The 23,214-nt window shown below is 44.8% G+C and overlaps 1 protein-coding gene across 1 annotated transcript in view; it reads left to right on the top strand.

The window, feature by feature from the left end:
• The window catches only part of SLIT3 (slit guidance ligand 3), a 1,101,025-nt gene that overhangs the window by 840,456 nt on the left and 237,355 nt on the right, over nucleotides 1–23,214 (top strand). The window contains exons 12-14 of the mRNA XM_069654301.1: nucleotides 750–821; nucleotides 6,612–6,755; nucleotides 10,785–10,948. Of these exons, the coding sequence (XP_069510402.1) occupies nucleotides 750–821; nucleotides 6,612–6,755; nucleotides 10,785–10,948 (380 nt within the window). The remainder of the gene's footprint in view (nucleotides 1–749; nucleotides 822–6,611; nucleotides 6,756–10,784; nucleotides 10,949–23,214) is intronic.

Genomic DNA, 23,214 nt, shown 5'->3' with positions numbered 1-23,214 from the left:
CTCTCGCCACCACAACCCAGGCTATCGTGCTTTTGCTATTTGTGAGTATAAGGCTTCTAGGCTTAGGTTAGATGTTGGGATGAAGACGAAGGTTTTTTCCTAGAGCTCATTAGAGCTGAGTGGCTGCTTAAGTCTGTTCAATGTGGCTGCACACAGGTGCCAAATGCCCAAGGAAGGTTACAGCAGAATGTGTATGTTTTGAAGTATTAGAGGATGTTTGTCCTTAGTCTGGTGCGGGGAAATCTGCAACAAAATTGCACATCATTAAAACTGCAAGCCATTGTGGACCTGAATGAATGCAATGCACATGTCTGCATCCAAAAACGCAGCCGTTGCTATGGCCATGTTTTACATTTGGACGCAATGCAAAAAATAAAAAATAAAAAATCTCTGCTATTTGGCCACAGCTGCAGAGCTGTGAGGGCCATTGGGCTGCCAGCTTGTAAACACTTAGCAACGGACTAACACAAGTCAGGGTGCAAGGTTTTTTTTTTTTTTGCATGAAATTCTTGGGCCGGGCCCAGGTTCCAAAAAAGACTCTGTGAACCCAGGCGACAACAGAATCATAACCTTTCCTTTCAAGATGAGGGCAGCCTGTAGAGAGCAATGAGATCAGAAGCTGCACGTGTGAACTCCTGCTTGCAGGCCATGATTCCCAGATGGAACCGGCCACCAAGAGTAATAAAACCCCAAATCCACCGCGGGACGTGAGATGATCCTCGTTGCTATGTCTTCTTTTTGTCTTCCAGAGTGCTCTATGGAAACAAGATTGCCGAGATCCCCAAGGGCCTGTTTGATGGACTTTCCTCCTTGCAGCTGCTGTGAGTATGATTCTAGTTTTACTGCTCAGTCTACACTGGATTTATGACGGGTTGCAGGTTTGTATCTTACAATGGATAAAAAATCAAATAAAAGAGGCATGTTCCTCTGGGCCCAAGGCCATGTGTGCTGGCAACAAGTCTAAGCAAGCTTGTCTTTTTAATAGCGGGGGAACTAGGTGTCACCGGTGGCGGGTTCTGGACATGGGAAGGTGATGATTTTACGGCTCCAAAAACATTACGCAGATGATGCATCATCTTTTCGGCGCGACGATAATAGAAACCAGGGAAGCCGTGATATGTTTTGTGGGAACTTTAGAATGCATATAAAAGGAATGTATAAATATATGTTAAGACTATGTGTGCCAGAACATGGTAGGTTAGAGTGATGGATCCTAGCCACAGCCACTCGCTCAACTGGCCACATACGTTGACCGTGACGATAGGCACCGGCCGGGCATCTGAGTGTTTCAACTCGTTGGATCCGTTGTTTTTAGGCAATAGAAGGTCACGACAGGCATGATTTACAAAGCATTTTTAAATGGGACTATTACATTGAGAAACACTTTGTAAATCAGGATATGCAAAAGAAGGTCTGGGAGTCCCTCTACCGGCACAAACACAGCCCATTGACCCGGGAGAGTCTCAACCACCCGTTAGCTCAGTGCACTTTTCACAGAGGAGAAATATCCCGAACATATCAGCCTTTTTCCTGCCCAGGGGCAGTCGAGCACCGAAATGCTAGGCAATTCTCCTCCGAACAAGAGTACCAACAGCAACCCCACGTGTTTCGTCTTAGTCGGGCCTCATCAGTGAGGTGGAGCTGTGCCTCTCTGAGTCTGAGCTTAGTGAGCAAAGAGTCCACGTCTGGATTACCCTGGGAACTAGGAGGATACCCCAAGTACCTCAAAATATGCAAAGGAAGGTCTGGGAGTCCCTCTACTGGCACAAACACAGACCATTGACCTTTTCTTGGGTGGATGGCCCCCGTAATTGCATGTTGTTCTATTGGTGTAAGTGACATGTGTATGCTCACAAGCTGCACACACAAAAAAAGAAAGGAACAATGGATGGCCAGATGTGTGTCAATAACAGCACGGCCTGGGCTCTTTTCTCCAAACGTTCTAAACTGGATCTTCCATTGTTAAAATAAAAGTAGCTGCAATTCCTGAATGAAATGTGTATACATTACATTGTATTTAGTTTTGATAACCGCGTGCCTTCAGTAAGCGGATGGTCCCCTCACTTATTCTTTCAAGACATCTTTTGTGGGTTGGGGCAGAAAATACCAGCTGCCAATCACTGGACCCCTTTATGTCCTTGCCATCACCTCACACACACAGCTTTTTATCATTGGAGTTCAACTCTGAAAGAATCGAATCTCCTGGCATACACCTATTTTTAGAAAGGTGCACCCATATTATATTTAAAATAGTTCTAGCGAAACACGAAGTCGTCAAGGCTTTGTAAGAGCGATCTAATGATGAAATGTCCAGGGGTGCAATAATGGGACAGACCCCAGTGTACGTGTACATAATAGTACCAGGTTGTTGTACATGGCTTGTATTGCTGCCCAATATATAATACACCAGAAGCAAACACCCATAACTCCTGCCTCTGACATCAACAGAGTGAAAAATAAAAATCCTATTTCACTGCACTGACATTGCGCGCCCACACATCACAGACCTACATTCCTCTGATGCCAATCGGGTCCCATGTCACGCCACTTCCCATTGAATCCTTTCAGCAACCTAGGCCATGCTGAAACAGCAAGTGCTGGCCTTCATTGAGGAAAGGACCCTACCCTTTTTCTAAGGGTGTTGAAACAGATTGAAAGACACACATAAACAGCATACAATTATATTTGGGTGACTATTAACCAAGGAACAATATTCCAAATCGGGGTTCAGAGTCACATAATAGACTGCTCGAGCTCCTCTCTTGTTGGCTATCAAATATGACTCTGACTGTCTCGGTGGAATAGTTTGCTGTAGTTGATAGTCACCCATATGCAATTCTATACATGTCTCCTCCCAGCTCCTGAGGGAATAGACTGCAGTCACACCACACTTATAGTCCCCTATGTTCCTGGCTCAGCTCATAGCCAAAGAAACACATGTGCCTTCTCACTTAATATACGGACACAGTCGCCAACGCACAGACACACATGTATGCATATAGGCACACTGATACCTCAATCATGTCCATGTCTAAAGGGAACATGGAATGTGCCCTTCAATGACACACTCAGCGTCATATAATTATTATAACAGAGGTCAAGGCTGTTACTCAAAAAACCTCTCCCCATATATTCAATGGGATTTTTGTGCTTCATCGTTCTAACATTATACCTCCTTGTGCATGTATAGGGCTGCGGAAGCTGGGTGCCCTTGTAGTCCGATGTGCAACATGGTCTGATCTGGGTATCATGTTTAAAACACAGATGTTTTTGCATGCAGTAGAACGGCCCCTGGGAAGAAAGGAATAGCACTACAGAATTGTGTTTCTGCACAAAGTTTCTGATTTAATTGAAAGACTGTGAACATCCGTTTCCAAGAAACCATGTTTTCTTTTTATAAACAAAGGCATTCTCTGAGGAACATAACTCACAAAGATTGTCAACCATGTGTGGGTAGGGCTTGTAGTTTGGAGCCGGGCGCCATTACACTCAACGACCATCATTCAGAGGTTGTGCTGGAAAATTCTCTATTGAGAATTCTCTGTGAGTACACAGTCCCTGACGCCTCCAGACTCGGAGGGCCTCTGTGTGGTAGCAGGATTACACAGGCTTTAGCAGATGGCTTTTCGGAAATTCCCAGGCTCGCTCTTTATCTCTGATTATAGTCTTGCAAATTTCCCCGGGCTCTTTACAAATTGCAGAAATTACGGTTTCCCAAGTTTCCCAACGCAGTATTGCGGCTTGGCGATTATTAGGTGTTTAAGTACATTTTCTAATAGGTTTGCTTCATATCCTTCGATAGATTTCTGAAGTTGAGGGTGTGCCCCTATCTCACCCCTAAGAAATTATTTTTCTATGTATCATAAAAACTTTCCAGGAAAAACAATACATTGAATTCCTAAAATGGCTTAAGCCTTTATTCATAGATCTGCTGCTTGCTCGGGTGCTGAGGGATACCTCAATGTGGCTGGTTATGTTTATTGGAAACTTTGAGGTGCAGAGTTCTTGATTTCCAATAGACAGTTTGTTTCATGGTCCACATCACCACCCTACTCCTCCCAACAGGTGTGAACTGGTAGGAAATTGCTGCTCAGGACTGATATGTGTTGACAGGCGGCGTAATGCACAGTCGTACATGATACTATGATATGCAGTGGAAAGAATACCACTAGACACTAGCGATGACGGTTTTGCATCTAAGTGCCTCCATTATTGTCTAAAACAATTCATGACATTTCATCAGTATGTGAATGAGAGTAGAGCTCATGAAATACATCAGTGGATAGACTGACATCTGGATGGAGGCCCATTCCCCTGTTAATGGAACTCTTTCCTGATGGAAGATGTAAAACCGGAAATGGAGATGCCAGCTTCCTGATCACGTGTGATGTATTTAAGCTTGCAATGCCATCGCTAGGTTTAGGATGGAGATTAAGATTACATACAGTTGTTGCTGAACCACCCCACTATTCTGAGTATGCATATGAGCCAGCAAGGTCCCTGTCTGTCTGTGTGCTTGTGCCATTTGGTAAACCTTCATCATAACGGTACAGATGGAATGTGTTTATTCGTTCAGTGACGAGTTGCCTATCATAATTAAATCGAGTTCCGTCTCTTGCCATGGAATTGTCAGCATACCACCCAAAGCACATTGCAAATACATAGCAGCAAAGCATCCTGACTTCGTCTGCTGTCATGAACATGTCATCGCAAGGTATTGTTTTCTTGGGTACAACCGCTGATTTCTTTCGATTATTGTCTAATGTTGCCTACACCAACCCCTGTGGTATTGCGCAACACTTTAGCAGCGTACAATATCTTCATTGTAAAATTCATGGGAAATTGATCCATGCATCATATGGATAGGTGGACCCTCCATAGAGGCACACCAGCTTACGTCACAGCTGTGATTGATTTTGTTATTGTCAAAAACCAAGACCTAAACATTCAACCACAAACGATTCATCCAATACATGCCAAATAAAAAGGAATGGTGCAACCTTAAGACCCAACTCGCGTTAACGTTTGTTTTGAGGTGTCAGTGGAAGATTGCCTGTTTAGACGCGACATTTACGTATATTCTCAGAGCAATCTTCCATAAAGGTTACTGCTTAAAGAAATCAATAAAGAAAGAGTAAACATAGAAAATGTAGTTACTTTCCACATAGAAAGAAACCCGTAACAAACAATTACGGCTATACACACACGTCAAGCAGACATGCATTAACACCTACTGACAATTGATGTACCCAACAAAGAGGAGAAACCACTCACTGAAGGTAGGTTCACCCAAGCAAGGTCGCCACTGAGCGGCTCCTCGCCCTACAGGTTCATAGAGTTACTCTTATACTCAGACGCTATTCATCACGTGTTAGAACCACTTCCATTTAAACATCCTGCACAAACCACCTCCAGGTTGTGTAAACGCTCAAGGTGTGCAAGACAAATCCCACATAATATAATCTTTGCCGAGACCGGTCCTCTTCGAAGAACCCCCTTAGCCCGGGGCAATGCCAGCTCATGTCATGCATCATAGTGCCCTACCCAAAGCTAGCAATGGCTGGGGGTTAACCCGGTGCAGCCGAAGGATCCTTCCCTTGCATAGGGAGGCAGATGGGAGCATGTTGGGTCATAAAGCACTTTGGATGGTAAAGAACACAGCTGCAAATGGAAACTCTTAGGCGGATTCGTGGAGTTGTGAAGGGTGGTTGAACAGGCCCTTGCTCGCCAACCATACTCTAACATATAGCAAGAGTATTTTTCCAAATAATTAACTAAATAAAGTGTGGTAGAAGCTCTGACCAGTTGCAGCCCACATTTCCTTTGGTTAAGTTATTGAACAGGTTTCACTCATTTTAAAGACAAAGTCGAAATGTGTTTGTGTTCAGTGGGATCCATAAGTGAGGGGGGACACTCAATTTCTGCTTTTAGAACAGGCAAATAAGGGCATTGTTCTGGTGGGGTAGCAGGTTTGAGGGGCTCTATTTAATCACATCTGTTTAACTAAATCTGTTTAAAGTTGCATTACCTGTGTTTCCCTGGCATCAAACAATGCATTAATGTCTCATTCTCTTTGGGGCAAATTAGATTAACATAAAACACCTCATTTATGATTTGCATGCATGTTGCCTACGAGGTTTAGAAGAAAAGGTATGGATGCAAAGATGTGCTTCGACAGAAATATGCTTTCATCAGAAGGGCAATAATAATAATAATAACAGTACCTATTTTTAATGCATCATTTAATGCCAGATGCCCCTGACACTATGCACTCTACAAGAATAGCTATCACTATCCAATGATACTGAAGCCGCAGGCCTTCCATTTAGGTAAATCCAAAGATTCCATAAGACGCCCAGATGCCCTTGGGCCAGGCGCGCTCTACAAATAAAACAACTACAAATATCATACTTCCATTTTCGGGGGTTTTGTGGTAGAAGATGGCATGCTCTTGGGGAGGTCACCAAAACTGGTAGCCTCTGATGAATTTCTTGCAAACATTGCCCCAGCTATGGCTTGGCGCGTCGCTATCTCGCGTGTCACTGGATCAGAGGGATTGGTTAGTGTGGAGAAGAGATATGAACATGCTGTACTTTGCTTTCCACTGCCAGGCTCCTCAATGCAAACAAGATCAACTGTTTGAGGGTGAACACCTTCCAGGACCTGCAGAACCTCAACCTTCTGTCCCTCTATGACAACAAGTTGCAGACTATCAGCAAGGGGCTCTTTGTCCCTCTCCAGTCCATCCAGACCCTGTGAGTATGCATGGCCATTCCTGTTTCATTCTTTTCAATGCTTCAGAGTGCTAGGCATGCAACAGATAATCCTGCAGTTGATCTGCTTCTTGGCTTGAGTTTGAATGGAGACCTCTTGCAGCTCAACAGGGCATGCATGGTTGAGTTTTCAGCGTAACTATTTACATTATTTTTTTCACACACTTCTATTGGACCAACAAGCTTAGTGTGGAGATCCTTTGAACCAGAGGCATTTCTGGGGGAGAGTGTGAGGGGGCTATAGCCCTGGGTCTTTTGTGTGTTTCGTGTGTAGTCCTGGATAGAAGCTCAGGGGCTACAACGAAAAGGCTAGCTAGCCCTGAGTGCCGACGCTCCCGACATTAGCGTAGCCCCAGATCTTTTCCAGACCTAGCAACACCCCTGCTTTAAACTGCACGTGTGCTGTATTGCTGATGCCAGTGAGACCCCCCCCCTTCATGAAAGGTACCATTTGATCATCACCACAAGCCACCAAAGAGGGCTTTCAATGTGCCTGCAATTGTTTCATAAAAGAACATCGGAATTAAGAACAAAGGCATCCAGATTTCTTCATACAGCAATACAAATAATATATACATAGATGGAATTAGACAAACAATGCATATAGCACAATAGTATTCATGAGTTCCAATTCAAAATGGCCTCTTTATATCTTACCCTAAAGAGTCAAAAGAAGTCTGCCTGGGGTAGGGCATGCAGTCGAGTGCATGAGACTGCACTTTGCTGACCCTGCAGCATAACACTGAAAGGCAACCTGTATTGTAATTGTCTAAACTCAGAGGACCCACACTTCCGAGGTATATCTTTCAATTCCAGCGGCTGTTTGTAAACCTACTGCACAGTGCTCACTCAACTCCCCAAATCTATGTGGGTTTATTCAACTTCAGAATGCCCATTTGTTCTTTGTTGTAACATTTATTACTCTGGTGAACATATCTTTTTTTTTAAAATGTATGATATTGAGCACACGATGAACTCACTAAAGCTATGTCTGATTCCAAAATGAAATGAGCTGATGTCTCATGCAGAGGCAGCCCAGGTGCTCCTCGCTGAAGGACAGCCCATTACATCCTTACCAGTACATCGTTCACATGCCTAAAATGTCAGGATAATGCAGAGCACCCAGGGTATAACTGTTTATTTAGGCAATAAGCCTTGAGACTGTGGGCCATTACCGCATAAGGCAATGCCCCCTGGGCCCATAGTTACAGGCCGAGCGTAGCAATGGCTTAACGAAGGCCTGGGGGCATTACCTTGTGCGGTAATGGCCCACACCAAAGGGCTTATTGCCATTAGTACCCTGGCCCATTATACCAGGATACAAATGTTTTTTTTTATTTTTTTTCTGTCTGAGAGACCCGTCGTGTTTGATAGCGGGAAAAAAAAGTTTTTTTTAAAATGGCTGCTGACAGAAAATGTAGTCTCTTTTCTCTTTCCGTGGCGGCCATAGTAAACAAAGAAAATGGCTGCCATGGAAGGGGAGAAGGGACTATAAGTAGTCCCTTCTCCCCTTCCATGGAAGCCATTAAAGTAAATCACACAAAAAAAGTAAAACAAAATAAAATGCCCCCCATGGAACAGGGAGAAGGAACTATGTGTAGTCCCTTCACACTTTCCATGGTTGCCTAAAAAAAAACGGTGGCAGGTTCGCGCACAAGCGTAAGCGGGCTTACCATCAGGTAAGGGTCGCAAACGAACCAATCGGTTTATTTGTAAGGGAATGAGAAACCCACGCTGTGTACTCATTCTCAATATGGGAAGGATGCCATTACAAAATAGTTTGCTAGACCTGAACAGTGCTAGTGCTCAAGTCGCCTGCCTTCCTAGCTTGGATTATGCATGGCCATTCTTGGCTACACTGAAAATCAATATGATCAGAATTCGAAAACCAAGCCACATGCAATCCCGTCACATGCTAGAAAGAGAGCCTTAAATGATTCTCCTAGCTAATGCAATTGGCAATCAGTGCCCTTCCCGTGCACCGGGAAATGTGGGTATGCTCAGTAGAAGGGACTCACAGTGATGGTGAAGTGGCAGGCAATGATTCCATAATGTATGGAAAGGCAAAGCGAGGCTGAGCTATTCAATATTCTCAGCATTCTTCAGGCTAACACTATGGCAAGACAAGTGTTTCCATCATAGTATATCTATCATGTTAAATGCTATTGTACAACACGCATTTCACGGGTTTCCAATCCGTAATTCACATCAATTATGCTACTTGACTTCGCAACTTGTTTCCTATAATCTGTGAGAATGAGCGCATCTGTGCAAATTAGCATTTCCAATCAGTGGAAAGACTGCAAAATATATGGTTTTTAAGCTCTGCTATATAAATCCCTAAGGGCTACGGCTATTGAGGTCCAACAATGTCCCCACTGAGTTCTTGTGGCGTTTCCAACCCACTTGATCGTTGGTCGCATGGTTTGACGCCGGTTGATCGTTGGTCGCATGGTTTGACGCCGGTCCTTTCTTTCTCCGCTCCAATGCCATCCTGCCCAGAGCTGAGCGAGACATGTACACGTACATGTGTATATTTTAGAAACACTTGTAGCGCACTTTCTTCAAACAAACATGGATCCGTTTTTTGCAAACGCTCTTTTCATTAGTCACTGTTGAAACAGCTATAATAACTGTGCTTCTTTGCTAAAACGTTTGCAGTAGGCTAAAAATAGCAACAATAAAAAATAATCATAATAATAGCTGTCCTTCAAAAGTTTTGATTCATGATAGCTCCACAAAGTCCTTCATTGTAAAATAGGTCATCTTCCGAAATCTCTAGCCATGGTAATGATAGCTCGCCAGATGCCATGCATGGTAGCTCATTAGATGCCATGCATGGAGCTCACCAGATGCCATGCATGGAGCTCAACAGATGCCATGCATGGAGCTCACCAGATGCTATGCATGCTAGCTCTCCAGATGCCATGCATGGTAGCTCATCAGATGCCATGCATGGAGCTCACCAGATGCCATGGATGGTAGCTCATTAGATGCCATGCATGGAGCTCACCAGATGCCATGCATGGTAGCTCATCAGATGCCATGCATGGAGCTCACCAGATGCCATGGATGGTAGCTCATTAGATGCCATGCATGGTAGCTCATCAGATGCCATGCATGGAGCTCACCAGATGCCATGGATGGTAGCTCATTAGATGCCATGCATGCTAGCTCATCAGATGCCATGCATGGAGCTCACCAGATGCCATGCATGGTAGCTCACCAGATGTCATGCATGGTAGCTCATCAGATGCCATGCATGGAGCTCACCAGATGCCATGCATGGTAGCTCACCAGATGCTATGCATGGAGCTCACCAGATGCCATGCACAGTAGCTCACCAGATGCCATGCATGGAGCTCATCAGATGCCATGCATGGAGCTCAACAGATGGACAAGGCGGTTAAAGAGGTAGAGCTCTGAAAGAAGATATGTAACAAATGCCTAGTTTTGAGGTATGCTCTTTCACAAGGTGCTGGATTCTGGAAAAGGGAAATGCGCAGCACAGGGTTTCTATGCCAACAGCCCGCAAAGTATCCAGCTTTGAACTATAATGGTCACGACATCTCCAGTTTAAAATGCCCGAAAGAGGACGGAGATATAGTTGATCATATCTCCATCCCTGAAATATATATCACTTAATGCCTAGTGGAAGAATGCTTCAGCTCACAACACCTCCAGCTCGAAAATGGCATCCCAAATATTCTCCACTTTTTAAATATAATAGCTCTGCCTTTTTTAAATGTGATAACTTGCAAATAACCATTTGGAAATTGAATAGCTCTGAAAACGATTCTGCTTTGGAATCTGGGATCTTACATACTCTGCAGTTTTGAAATGTCCAAGTATGCACTATGATAGCTCGCAAGGTGTCTCTGAGGCTTTTGATGCTGGTCCATTGGGGATGCGTACTGTGCGCCGCAGCGCGGGTGATTGCGGGATGCAGAAACAATGACTGGGTACGGTGTCCATAGACATGCCTTCTCCTGACCCACATTTCTCTTGTAGGCACTTGGCCCAGAATCCCTTTGTCTGTGACTGCCACCTGAAGTGGCTGGCTGATTACCTGCAGGATAATCCAATTGAAACCAGCGGGGCGCGGTGCAGCAGCCCCCGTCGCCTGGCCAACAAGCGCATCAGTCAGATCAAAAGCAAAAAGTTCCGCTGCTCAGGTAATTCATTTATCTCTCCCGCACTAGGCCTTGCATTCAGAAACGAGCGGCTCTAGCGGGCCAGCTAATCACATCTGCAGGACAGTGCTGCTGTAATGGACATCACAGAGCATCTTTGGAAATTGCATTTGGGAAATTGGGTTAGTCGTTTTCAGAAAACCAATTACGCTATGGATTTAGACAGGAGAGCAGAGTCTGTGGTTTGTCCTTCTCCTGATGCTTCTTCTTAAATGTTAGACTTGATTGCCTGATTATTTCATGTTGCAAAAGCGTGCAGAGTCTGGTCAAAGTGTCTGCTCTGTCTGCCAGGGCCGACATCTTGTACGAACCAAATGTTTAACTTGATGCCGATGATGCATCTTGTTGCCTGAAGTCCCCAGGAGTGCAAAATGCTTACAAGTCTTTATTATAACGACACATTTTATGTAGAATGCAGTTATACCGAAAATGTAACAACGAAAAACATAACTCGTGTTTTTTTTTGGGGGGGTCCTGCCCCGAAAACCCCCGTTTCCCACCCCTAAAAACCCACCCCAACCAGTTCCCCACAAGATTTAACCCATCACCCCACTCCACATACATGTTCTTTAGGTTTTGTCAATGTAAAAGTTTTGATATCTGTGCATTACTACATATAGTTTTCGTTATAAAGACTGTAAACCGTGCAAAGTAAGACATGACAGCCTCATGATTCGGTGCTGCAACCCCACACAATCCTTGGATGCCCAATTAGTACATGCCAGGCCACTTAAGGCAGTGCCTGTTCGCTGTTGTGCCTACCGTGTACTCCTCTTGAACAGTGTACACTACTTGGCAAAGTGTTGTTCTCATTAATAGTTCTTGCCCTTGGTTAACAGTTGCCTACCAGCTCTGATCGCAGGCAGATTTGGAGGGCACCCAAGCAGCGAATGCCAACGGGGCCCCTCTCACCTCAAAGAGAAACAGTCAGAGCTGCACACCTTATCGCACTAGAGTCCTAACTACCTTTTCAACACTCCTCGGCAGGCCATTTGCAATGTTCAGTGATTAGTGGTGTGTACAGGTGTGATCAGTGCCAGTGACCATTGTCAGTGGCATGTTTCTAGAATTGCATGAAGATTTAATTAGCCGTTTGAAGTCTGATTGTTCGTTTATTCCTAATTATGGGGGGTACAGAACGAGCTGCAAGCTTTGCAAAAGAGTGACCTTCGCATGCATTTTATTTGACTTGTACCTGAAGGAGCTATGTTTAAAGGTTCTTTGCCTGCTGGAAAATGTAGGCTTCCATTCAGGATAGGGGAAATACAGATGCAATCTTACTATTTTGAATCAATAGGTTTCTACAATGATGTGTGCATTGTCGGGTTGTGTTATGGTGTTGCTTGTGTACATTTAAAGTCATCCCTGTAAAATGGATTCTTGTTTTTGGATATTAGACCCAAAAATCAACACATATGTGTACCGACTTGATCTTGGAAGACATGTGTTCCAATACCTACATTTCAGACTAGGTTCAATTCCCTGCTTCACCACATATCTAAAGGCGATGATCCTGGGCAAATCATTTGATCTCACTGTATCATATCTGCCAAAATTAGGAGCCCCTACACGTGATTCAGTTTGCAGCGTACCCCATTCCAAAAAGCCTCACTCATGGTTTACGAGACTAGCATTGCTCCATATATGATAATATTGACCATTCATATTCATCATGCAAACAGTTGTTTACAGATGTTTATGTTGCACTGAGGATATTAGTTACATTTCCAAATTCTGATAAACCTTGGCTCTCTTTCCGGCATCCTTGCTGCCATTTTCCTGGTGGAGGGGTGTAACGAGACATCTGCGTTTCAAAACAGGTTGCCAGGCACGCAAGCCCCTCCAGCACAGTGTTGGAAGTGGCCACAGTGTTCAGGAAGGCATTGTTGGAGTGTGCTGAAGCTGAGATGGAAGGGGGGTGCCGCCTACTGCTGAGCCCTTGCAGGGGATAGGACACACCATCCCTGCTTCTCCCCAGCCAGACAAGATAAGGTGGGAGGGCATGCACTGCACTGCATGTCAATGGCGGGAGCGGGATGGGCAGCTAAAGGGGAGCAGAAGAAAGGAGACTTGAGAGGCAAAGCTGAATGGGGTGCAGATGGAAGAGAAAGGGAAGAGCAGATGGGAACGGAAGGGGATATATTGATGTTTCCATACTACCTTCCTTGCCTCTCTTTAACTGTTTTCTTTTTATGTACAGCTCAGTTAGTGTGTATATTTTTCAATAAAATTAACCTATTTTTGTTATTCTTAGGGCATGATTAACTGGGATTCACCTCTCAGGACTCATGTGTCGGAGGGGTACAAATAACTTCTTTCGTGCTGTGGAAAAAGCAAGAGACGAGCAGATAGGGGGTGAAAGGGATGTGGGACTGATGATGGGAGATGAAGAGAGGAGAGAATGGAAGGTGAGAGGGTTGTGGGACTGATGGGAGCTGAAAAGAGGAGAGAATGGAAGGTGAGAGGGTTTTGGGACTGATGGGAGATGAAGAGAGGAGAAGCTGGAAGGTGAGAGGGTTGTGAGACTGATGGGAGATGAAGAGAGGAGAAGCTGGAAGGTGAGAGGGTTGTGGGACTGATGCGATATGAAGAGAGGAGAGAATTGTGGGTGAGAGGGTTGTGGGACTGATGGGAGATGAAGAGAGAAGTGGATGGAAGGTGCGAGGGAAGTGGAACTGATGAGGCATGGAGAGAGGAGCAGATAGGGCGTGAAAGGGATGTGGGACTGATGATGGGAGATCAGGAGAGGAGAGAATGGAAGGTGAGAGGGTTGTGGGACTGATGGGAGCTGAAGAGAGGAGAGAATGGAAGGTGAGAGGGTTGTGGGACTGATGGGAGATGAAGAGAGGAGAAGCTGGAAGGTCAGAGGCTTGTGGGACTGATGGAAGATGACGAGAGAAGTGGATGGAAGGTGTGAGGGAAGTGGAACTGATGGGGCATGAAGAGGAGCAGATAGGGGGTGAAAGGGATGTGGGACTGATGATGGGAGATGAAGAGAGGAGAGAATGGAAGGTGAGAGGGTTGTGGGACTGATGGGAGATGAAGAGAGAGACAGATGGACGGTAAGCGAGATGGAGAACTGATGGAGATGACAATAGAAGCAGAAGGAAGGTGAGAGGGTTGTGGGACTGGTGGGAGATGGAAAGAGCAGCAGATGGAAGGGTAACGCAGTGGGGGGCATGTGGAAGGTAAAGAGGGAGTGGATGGAAAAGGAAAGCAGAATATTTTGGAAGGCGGACCGAAGAGCAAGTGATTTTGGAACAGAAGGGGAGAGTGTAAGATTTCGGAAGGGATGAGCGGATGGAAGGGGAGAACTGATTTCACACTTGAACAAACTGAGTGATCATGGGCAAATCACGTTATCTCAGCAAAACCAGGCTCTTTAAGGTCAAACCCACACCCCTAAACACACAAAACCATTAGTCCAAAATATAATTTACTACTTAAAAACATGAAACATGTTTTCCTAAATGTCATCCTCGATCATACCACGACCGGGATGTAATGGGCATTTATATCAGCCTAGCAATATCAGATATTAATGCTATTTACAGTTCATATCACCCTATTCTATGGACATATAGCATATTGCTTTCCTTTGTATGTCTTAATGTCTGAAACGTCACAGCAATCCAACAACCTCTTGGGCCAATACCTCATTATACATCAACAACCCCATCTCGGTTCCATGGCACAACCCGTATCCCATGTCCCCAATACAACACCCCTTCTGCCACTGTAACTGTGCACGCATACTATTTCTAGCAGGGAAAGCTTTTAGCATACATTAGGAAGAGAAATGGCTCTGGGTGATGGAAAGCCCAGCAGTGTGTTTTAATAAAAAATGTATTCTATTTTTGCCTTTCCTTGCTGAAAAATGTGGCGAGTTGTGCTCCTGAGGGTGAAAGAGGGATGGCGCCTGACTCTGATGGAGCATGCAACGGGGTGGCAGCGATGCAGACTGTTGCCAGCATTCAGCCGTCGCTCCTGGTGCAGTCAGCGGTCTGGGGCTGGATTCCCATTTCCTCGCCTCTGACCGTGTGCGTCTGACCATGAACTCAACTACGAGCATCTTTTCCTGAAGCCGCCCAACTTGGCCAAAGCCATGGCCTTGTCACTGCAGCTGGGATTGTTCAGATTAATCATAGAACCTGCCTGGGTGCAGTTTTTAGTTTCATTTTCCATGCGTAGGGTCACGTCACCTCCCCCTCTGACCCGTTTGGTGAAAAGCTTGGCATGAGTTGCCTTGATCTTTGATGCGACCTTGGTGAAGCTGTTATCCTGGCATCAGGCTGCAGGGCCGCATGGCCAGAAGCTTTCCTTACCATTCTGCACACTCTGGGCCTGATTCATGGAATATTTGCCCTGTTCAAATTGACTTCGCACTGCTGAAAAGTGACTTTGCACTGCCGACACAAACCCTGATTCATGGAACTGTGCAAAGTATATTTTTGTAGTGCAAAATCCGGGCAAAGTCAGTGCATAGTCATTTTTGCAGTACAACATGACTCTCTAGTACATGTGCTACAACATGATCACAGTATACATGCAGGATAGACCTTGATATACATGCAGGACAGACCTTGATATGCACGCAGGATAGACCTTGCATATTTGCAGGATAGACCTTGATATGCACGCAGGATAGACCTTGACATATATGCAGGATACACCTTGATATGCATGCAGGATAGTCCTTGATATACATGCAGGATAGACCTTGATATGCACGCAGGATAGACCTTGACATATATGCAGGATAGACCTTGATATACATGCAGGGTAGACCTTGATATGCACGCACAATAGACCTTGACATATATGCAGGATAGACCTTGATATGCATGCAGGATATATATACATTCAGGATAGACCTTGACAAATATGCAGGATAGACCTTGACATATATGTAGGATAGACCTTGATATGCATGCAGGATATATATGCATGCTGGATAGACCATGACATATATGCAGGATAGACCTTGATATACATGCAGGATAGACCTTGATATGCACGCAGGGTAGACCTTGACATATATGCAGGATAGACCTTGACATATATGCAGGATAGACCTTGATATATGTGCAGGATAGTCCTTGATATCCATGCAAGATAGACCTTAATATACATGCATGATAGACCTAGATATGCATGCAGGATATATAGACATGCAGGATAGACCTTGACATATATGCAGGTAGACCTTGATATGCATGCAGGATAGTCCTTGATATGCACGCAGGATAGTCCTTGATATGCACGCAGGATAGACCTGTGTATGCATGCAGGATAGACCTTGGATATATGCAGGATAGACCTTGATATGCACGCAGGATAGACCTTGACATATATGCAGGATAGACCTTGATATGCATGCAGGATAGTCCTTGATATACATGCAGGATAGATCTTGATATGCACGCAGGATAGGCCTTGACATATATGCAGGATAGACCTTGATATGCACGCACAATAGACCTTGACATATATGCAGGATAGACCTTGATATGCATGCAGGATATATATACATGCAGGATAGACCTTGACAAATATGCAGGATAGACCTTGACATATATGTAGGATAGACCTTGATATGCATGCAGGATATATATACATGCTGGCTAGACCATGACATATATGCAGGATAGACCTTGATATACATGCAGGATAGACCTTGATATGCACGCAGGATAGACCTTGACATATATGCAGGATAGACCTTGACATATATGCAGGATAGACCTTGACATATATGCAGGATAGACCTTGATATACATGCAGGATAGTCCTTGATATCCATGCAAGATAGACCTTAATATACATGCATGATAGACCTAGATATGCATGCAGGATATATAGACATGCAGGATAGACCTTGACATATATGCAGGTAGACCTTGATATGCATGCAGGATAGTCCTTGATATGCACGCAGGATAGTCCTTGATATGCACGCAGGATAGACCTGTGTATGCATGCAGGATAGACCTTGACATATATGCAGAATAGACCTTGATATAAATGCAGGATAGTCCTTGATATGCACGCAGGATAGACTTTCATATACATGCAGGATAGACCTTGAATCTCTGCTTAAAGTGGGGGCTTCACTGGGGATTTAGCACCTCAGGGATGTTTGCGGCCATGGCAGATAATGCATCATGCGCGTGGGTGCTTCCTCCATGATGTGGCCTTTATGTTGAGGTTGGACTCTACCATGTCTGATAAATGAGACCTCATTTTGATCAGGTAGTAGGAACCGCCACATAATCGCCAGATGGTGACGCATCTGGTGTTCAGCTCATGCTGGCTTGATGTCCTCTGTTTCACGTTAGATCCGGGCCTGGTTTGCTTGGATGCAATTCTTACAAGTGTGGCCTATTTCTTCATTCACATCGTACCTAATCTCTCAAATCTGGCCCTTCCTTCCTTGAAGCGTGCAGTCACGGCGGCAGCACCTGCATGTGAGGGCTTAGCATGGAAGTAATTGACAGATCATTAACCCTTCCCCATGTTCCCTTGTTGTAAATGAATCAAGATGGTGTAAGCGAGGCACACGCGGTACACTCACGCAAGCAACGGGTATGCTCAAGGTGCTCACACATTGACTTTGGACTCGGGGTCACGGCCCGCGGTCCTGCAACAGCCTTTTTAGTGCATGGATTAGTCTCTGCCCCTTCTCTATATGTGCCCATATTATTTGTGTACAATATCAGTATGCAATTGCTGGCATAGATCCGCCCTGCAGAGTTGCACCCTGTTTTTCGCACAACATCTTTTTTTGCCAACACTCTTTAAGACACTGGTCGCAAATGATGTGCTTTGTGGAGTTTGGAGGAACTTATAAACAGTGAAACGAATTAAGAAAACAAAAGAGGGGTTCCTTGCATCTGTACTCCTTGGAAGCCGGGGTTACCATTCCCTAAATCTTCAATCGGAAGCTCTGTTTGTGTCTATGTCTCTCGATTGGTATCTACTTGGTTGTGTTCTCTACAGCACTGCCCTCCCTGCTTGTTGCCTTAGTGGCGACATTAAACTTAACTGTGGGAGCGGGCGGAGCCTGTGGTGAATTCCAATATGAAATCAGGAAGAACATGCACGCCTTTAGCACTTGAGGCGTCCAAATGTCCCTTTAATTGGACTCGGTTGCTGTTTCATATTGGGGGTCAATTCTGTGACACTGATGGTATATGTTGAATGAAAATAAATAAAGTCCTGGCTTGCTTGCCTCTCTTGAACACTTCATCAGCTGTATACACAGTTTATGTTCTAGAATTACAAATCCTTAATTTAGCCATGATTCCCTTGGCCAAGTGTTTGTATTATTTACCCCCATTTTTATCTTGAAAAGGTATTCCATTGCATTGTATTCCATGTGTCAAGGGTGATGTCAGCCTGCATTGGGGTTCACAGCTGCCTTGTGTGACCTTGCACTCTGAGATTCCATGTATGCACCAACCCACAATGTCTCATTTTCAAACAAATGGGGAACTTTGTGGATTATCCGACATTTCACGCAATATGCCCCATACACTTTTGATCATGTGTTTGCAAACAGTAACGTTGTGCAAAGGTTAATTGAAGGTGTGTGGTGTCTTACATGCTAGCTACATAACCTCCTTCCATCGTGTAATCCTCTCGTAGCAAATATTTAGCAGGCGCTTTGAACAGCAAATGCTTAGGTATTGTTCATGCCTGATCACTAGTCACAATGATTAAAAGGCGCCCACAGGGGCAGCAAGCAGCAACACTGGGGTCACTTTGGCTACCCATAATCACCTACAAATGTTGTCCATGCACTTTAGACAGGTCTTCATGAAGTGGACATTAAAAACACCTATTTGCTATTTCTGAGGTGTCCTTTATTAATAGGAATTTTACTGAATATGATAATTAAATGTGTTTTTCGTTGTCTATTTTGTTTATTTTAAATAGACCCAACCAGAGTTCTCACTCCCTTTTTAGACAAAATCTTTTTTTGTTTCTGAGTAAATGAGTTTATTTAAGTAGGTGAACCTGTACATTAAAATCCTCACTGTACACAGCATATACAATTGACCTAAAGGAATGCAGGCCACCGGACGACTAAATGAATGTGATTCGAAGCCCACGGAAGAATGTGTGACGAAGCTACAAGTGTCTGCGGCATTTAACACAGCTGTTGGGTCACACATGACTGTAACCGATTGATTTTAACCAGCTATGCTTTGCTTCCAGATTATTGGGACAATTTCTTGAAATGTAAAATTGTGTTATGCATAAATAGGCCGTTAACGCTTTGCATTGAAGGAAATGATTCTGGGAGAGATCTGCTCCCACGCCGTTTTCACACATTGCACATTTCAGGGATGGGGGCTGGTCAATGTGCTTGTCTCCCACTATATGTCAGTGGCTGCTGCATCCTGCACAAGACTCTTTTGCCAACAGACTACGCTGCACAAGTCCAGGAACCCCCCCCAAAAGCAGGGGCTGTGGGCAGGGGCCCTCTCCAGCGCCTCCTTGTGTGGGGGAAGTGGGCCGCAGCAGTCTGAACCTGCCAGCTTGGGCTTCTCCATGCTTCCTTTCTTCACGCTTGTCTCTTTGGCCCTGCCTAACCCTGGCGCTGGCTCTTGGTGTGGTTTTCCTTTGTGCTTGATCTAACCATGTGGTGGAACAATACAAATTGAACATGGTTCTGTCAAGCACCACGGAAGGCTGCATCTTTTCCTGCCGCATGGCATGCTGGGACACCACCACTGCTCTGAGAAGTACCACAAGGTGAGACACTCATTCTGATTTGCTAAAATGTCCAATGTAATCATGTTAATTAAAAATAATGCCTTCTCTTTGTGTGATCACTGAAAGTAGCTGGATTCAATTTATTTCAGGAAATACCAACAAAAATTACATTTGTCACGCCTAATGTTTCCAAAACAGAGCATGCAATGTGTTTTTACAGAACAAATTGGATTGTAGTCATTAGCTGTGTTAGTCACCTCTGAAAATGGCCGACACAGTCCAGCTTAAAGTGATAGAAAATCATTCTCATTTGAAGCAGCACTAGAGCCCCAAACAGGACAATGAGGCGTGTACGTGTGTGGAACATTTCTCCAGCCCGGTGATTGTAGCCAAATGTGCAGCCTGGTGTGTCTGATGTCACTCACTGGCACACTCCTCGCTGTCTCTGAATTCCAGCGTAATCTTCCAGAGAATTCAGACTGATGGGCCGCTATCTGCGGGAAAACCCAGTGACACAAAATCTCACTAAGCTGAGGAAGCGTCATGGCCAGCCATGGACCAGAATTAACAATGCATCCCTGTCATATAGGAACAAACTGGACCATTAATAGGATTGCACACCGCACGGTGGACCCATGATCAGATTTACTTTCTGTAGACATGTAGTACTTCATTGTCCTGTGTATGTGAGTGCTACTGCTGCTTTAATGAGTGCATGAGTCAAAGAACGGCTCAGGTCTTCTCGTAGTATTGCTTCCACCTGTCAGTACTGTCGGACCCCCGTCCCGCACATCAGAGGGTTGCATGATTGTGGTTAGTAAAATGAAGCTGTGAGGTCTTTGATCACTTCTGATAATGCTAAGCTGTCCACCCACCCATCATCACGTTTGATTACTGCGATGGGGGCAATGGCGGAGTCTCATAAGCGTTACTGGTGGCCCTTGAATCCTATCCACTGCTTAATGCTGGGCTGCAAAACAAACAGAGATGAAATACTGCATGGGTGAGGGGATGTACACAGTGCACTCATTTGCTCAGCAGATGGCTGGAATCCGAGCATGCTTCCCCGGTGGGAATGAGTTAATAGAGCAGCCACCTGGCCAAGTGATTGCGAGGCTCACATTCAAATGGCAATCTTGATCTGGTTTTTGGCAGCTGATTGTAGCTATCTTTCAGATTAATGTATGACTTTGAGCACTTGATATGGGTTTGCGACCGTGTTGCGGTGACACTTCTGCTAAGCGTGAACACTGCAAATGGGATTCTGCAGGAAGTAGCTTCCTATTACGATGACTTTTCATTCCGGTTCCCAATGTAATGCTAAGGCAGATTGCCCTCATATCCCTGTACATTCCAACAAAGAGAAATTTGAAAAGTTTGGTTGGGCCTATTACAGTTGGCAATACCTTGCAACCAACCCATTAAGGATTCTAGTTGTAGTGGTGCAATTCTTATTTAGATATGGCTGACGTATTCTGAGAATAAAGATTTTGGCAGATTTCACTGGGCCCGACCTCAGGCTCTTCCATAGCGGGAGGCAGGGCACTGCCCTGTCGCCCATTATAGACTTGCCACCCTGGTAGTAGGCCCTATTCACCAGTAATAGTAACACTGCTTCATCTGGCAAATGGTAGTTCAATTAATGTTGTAAGTAGCCATCAGCTTGAAATAGTTTCAATATTTAGTGGGATATGATATGATAGGTTATTTATAACGCGCTTAATACCCAGAGGTTCCTAAGCGCAGACCCAGGCATCGAACCTGTGGTGCTCTGTGTCATCTTGCTTTCAAGGGGAGACACGTTGCCGCTGGGCTATTCTCCAGAGACATACTTTAATAAGTGAAATGGGGCTCAATTTAGTGAGCTGGATTCAGTCAACACATGAGAATCATTTAGTTAGCGACGATCAGGTTTGTTTCTGATACGCCAAGCTGTAAAGCGTTGCCATAACTACGCGGGCGGTAAGTAGCATATGGAGGCATTTGAATGTTGGTTTTGACGCCCATTATTTTGTACAAATATGAAAAATAATTCCACAGATCTGAAAATGACACTTCTGAAAACGTGCTGTACTGCGGGACTTCAAGTTTAGGGAATGCTGGATTTAACAGGCTACACGTCTATGTAAAGGAAGTGTATCATCCCACATCAGGCCCACATTGGCACAGTGCCACCTGAATGATTGCCCTTTGAGTTGGGTCACCTCTGTCTAGCCGAGGATTCACATGCCTTTCCTTGTGACTATTTGTGAATGATTGGCTTGCCCTGTTGCTCTGCACACATTTCATAGTTCCGCTAAATTCCGGCCTAGAAAAGAGCATTCCCCAGCAGTTCTGCGCATTTATGTGTCCGATGATATATTTTACACTTTGGTGCGACGATTTCTGGAGCAGCTCTTGGCTGAATGTAAAATAAATCCATATTTGACAGGTGTGAGGGCATACCCGCGGGATTAGAGAGAAGTTGACGATGCACAGGTGGGCGCCACCTGCACACCCACAATGTGTCATTTCATAGATTATGAAATGACTGCTGGCTTTCGAATAGACTGTTTTAAGGTAAACAATGTGTATTTCCAATGAGCATTTCTATATACACAGTTTCTGGCTGTTCCTGGATTCTGAATTGAAATGCTTCAGTAAAGTGCTGCATTTGATTGCCTGATATTAGAGGGCAGGGGACACTGGTGTTGTCTTAATCATATTGGACGCTATGCTGGGTGCTCTTCTCTCTATGGGTTTATATCTTATATCTGGGGTATTTCATCATGCATTTTTAGAGGTTTTTCAAGGTGTCGTGTTCATTGGATTATTCTTGTCTCATTGTGAAACACACCGTTAATACACAAAACATAGAACAAAGGTAAACTAGCAAACTAAGCAGTGTAATTCATCATTTTGTTCCTCGTGGATTTCCACTTGGATATGGCTGGAGAGCTGCTGAGTTTATGAGAAAGCATACCCTGTATGTCAATCCCAGTATTATTGTGAACGTGGTGTGCGCATTGCAGTGCTGCATTCCCAACGCTTTGCCAGGAGCACATGCCAGGAGGACATGCCCTGGCTCCCTGACATAGAGATGATTTGTGTCTGGACAGACGGGAATCCGGACCCTTGATTGTCGTGAGCTCGAATCTCTGCAGCGACATCTCAGGGTTCTTATCCCACAGATGCAAGAATCCTGTTCGTTAGAGGATCACCTGGCTGAGCTTGACAGATGTTTGCCCTTTCATCTGTATACACTTTATGAGGGGATATCGCCTTATCTGGCTCCTTCCAGTCAAACCCACACCTCCCCATACTAATTTGGGCGACTCCACTTATGTCGCAAGTTGCACCTAACCCGTAAACCACTGCATCCCAAAACGTTCTCCTCCCACAGGGGACATCCCCAGACACCCACCTCTCATGCCCTTTCCTCTTCCCACCCGGCAGTCCTCATAAGACCTTTGTCAAGGCACGCACCTCTCAGCGTAATGTTGTGCTTGATGGGTTGGGCACATTTTATAGAACATCATGCCATGAAG

Source organism: Ambystoma mexicanum, chromosome 3q (genome assembly GCF_040938575.1).
Source record: "Ambystoma mexicanum isolate Mex_15411 chromosome 3q, UKY_AmexF1_1, whole genome shotgun sequence".
NCBI classification, from domain to species: Eukaryota; Metazoa; Chordata; class Amphibia; order Caudata; family Ambystomatidae; genus Ambystoma; species Ambystoma mexicanum.
The sequence above is the reverse complement of the archived record's forward strand: the minus strand, read 5'-3'. Positions and strand labels throughout refer to the sequence as shown.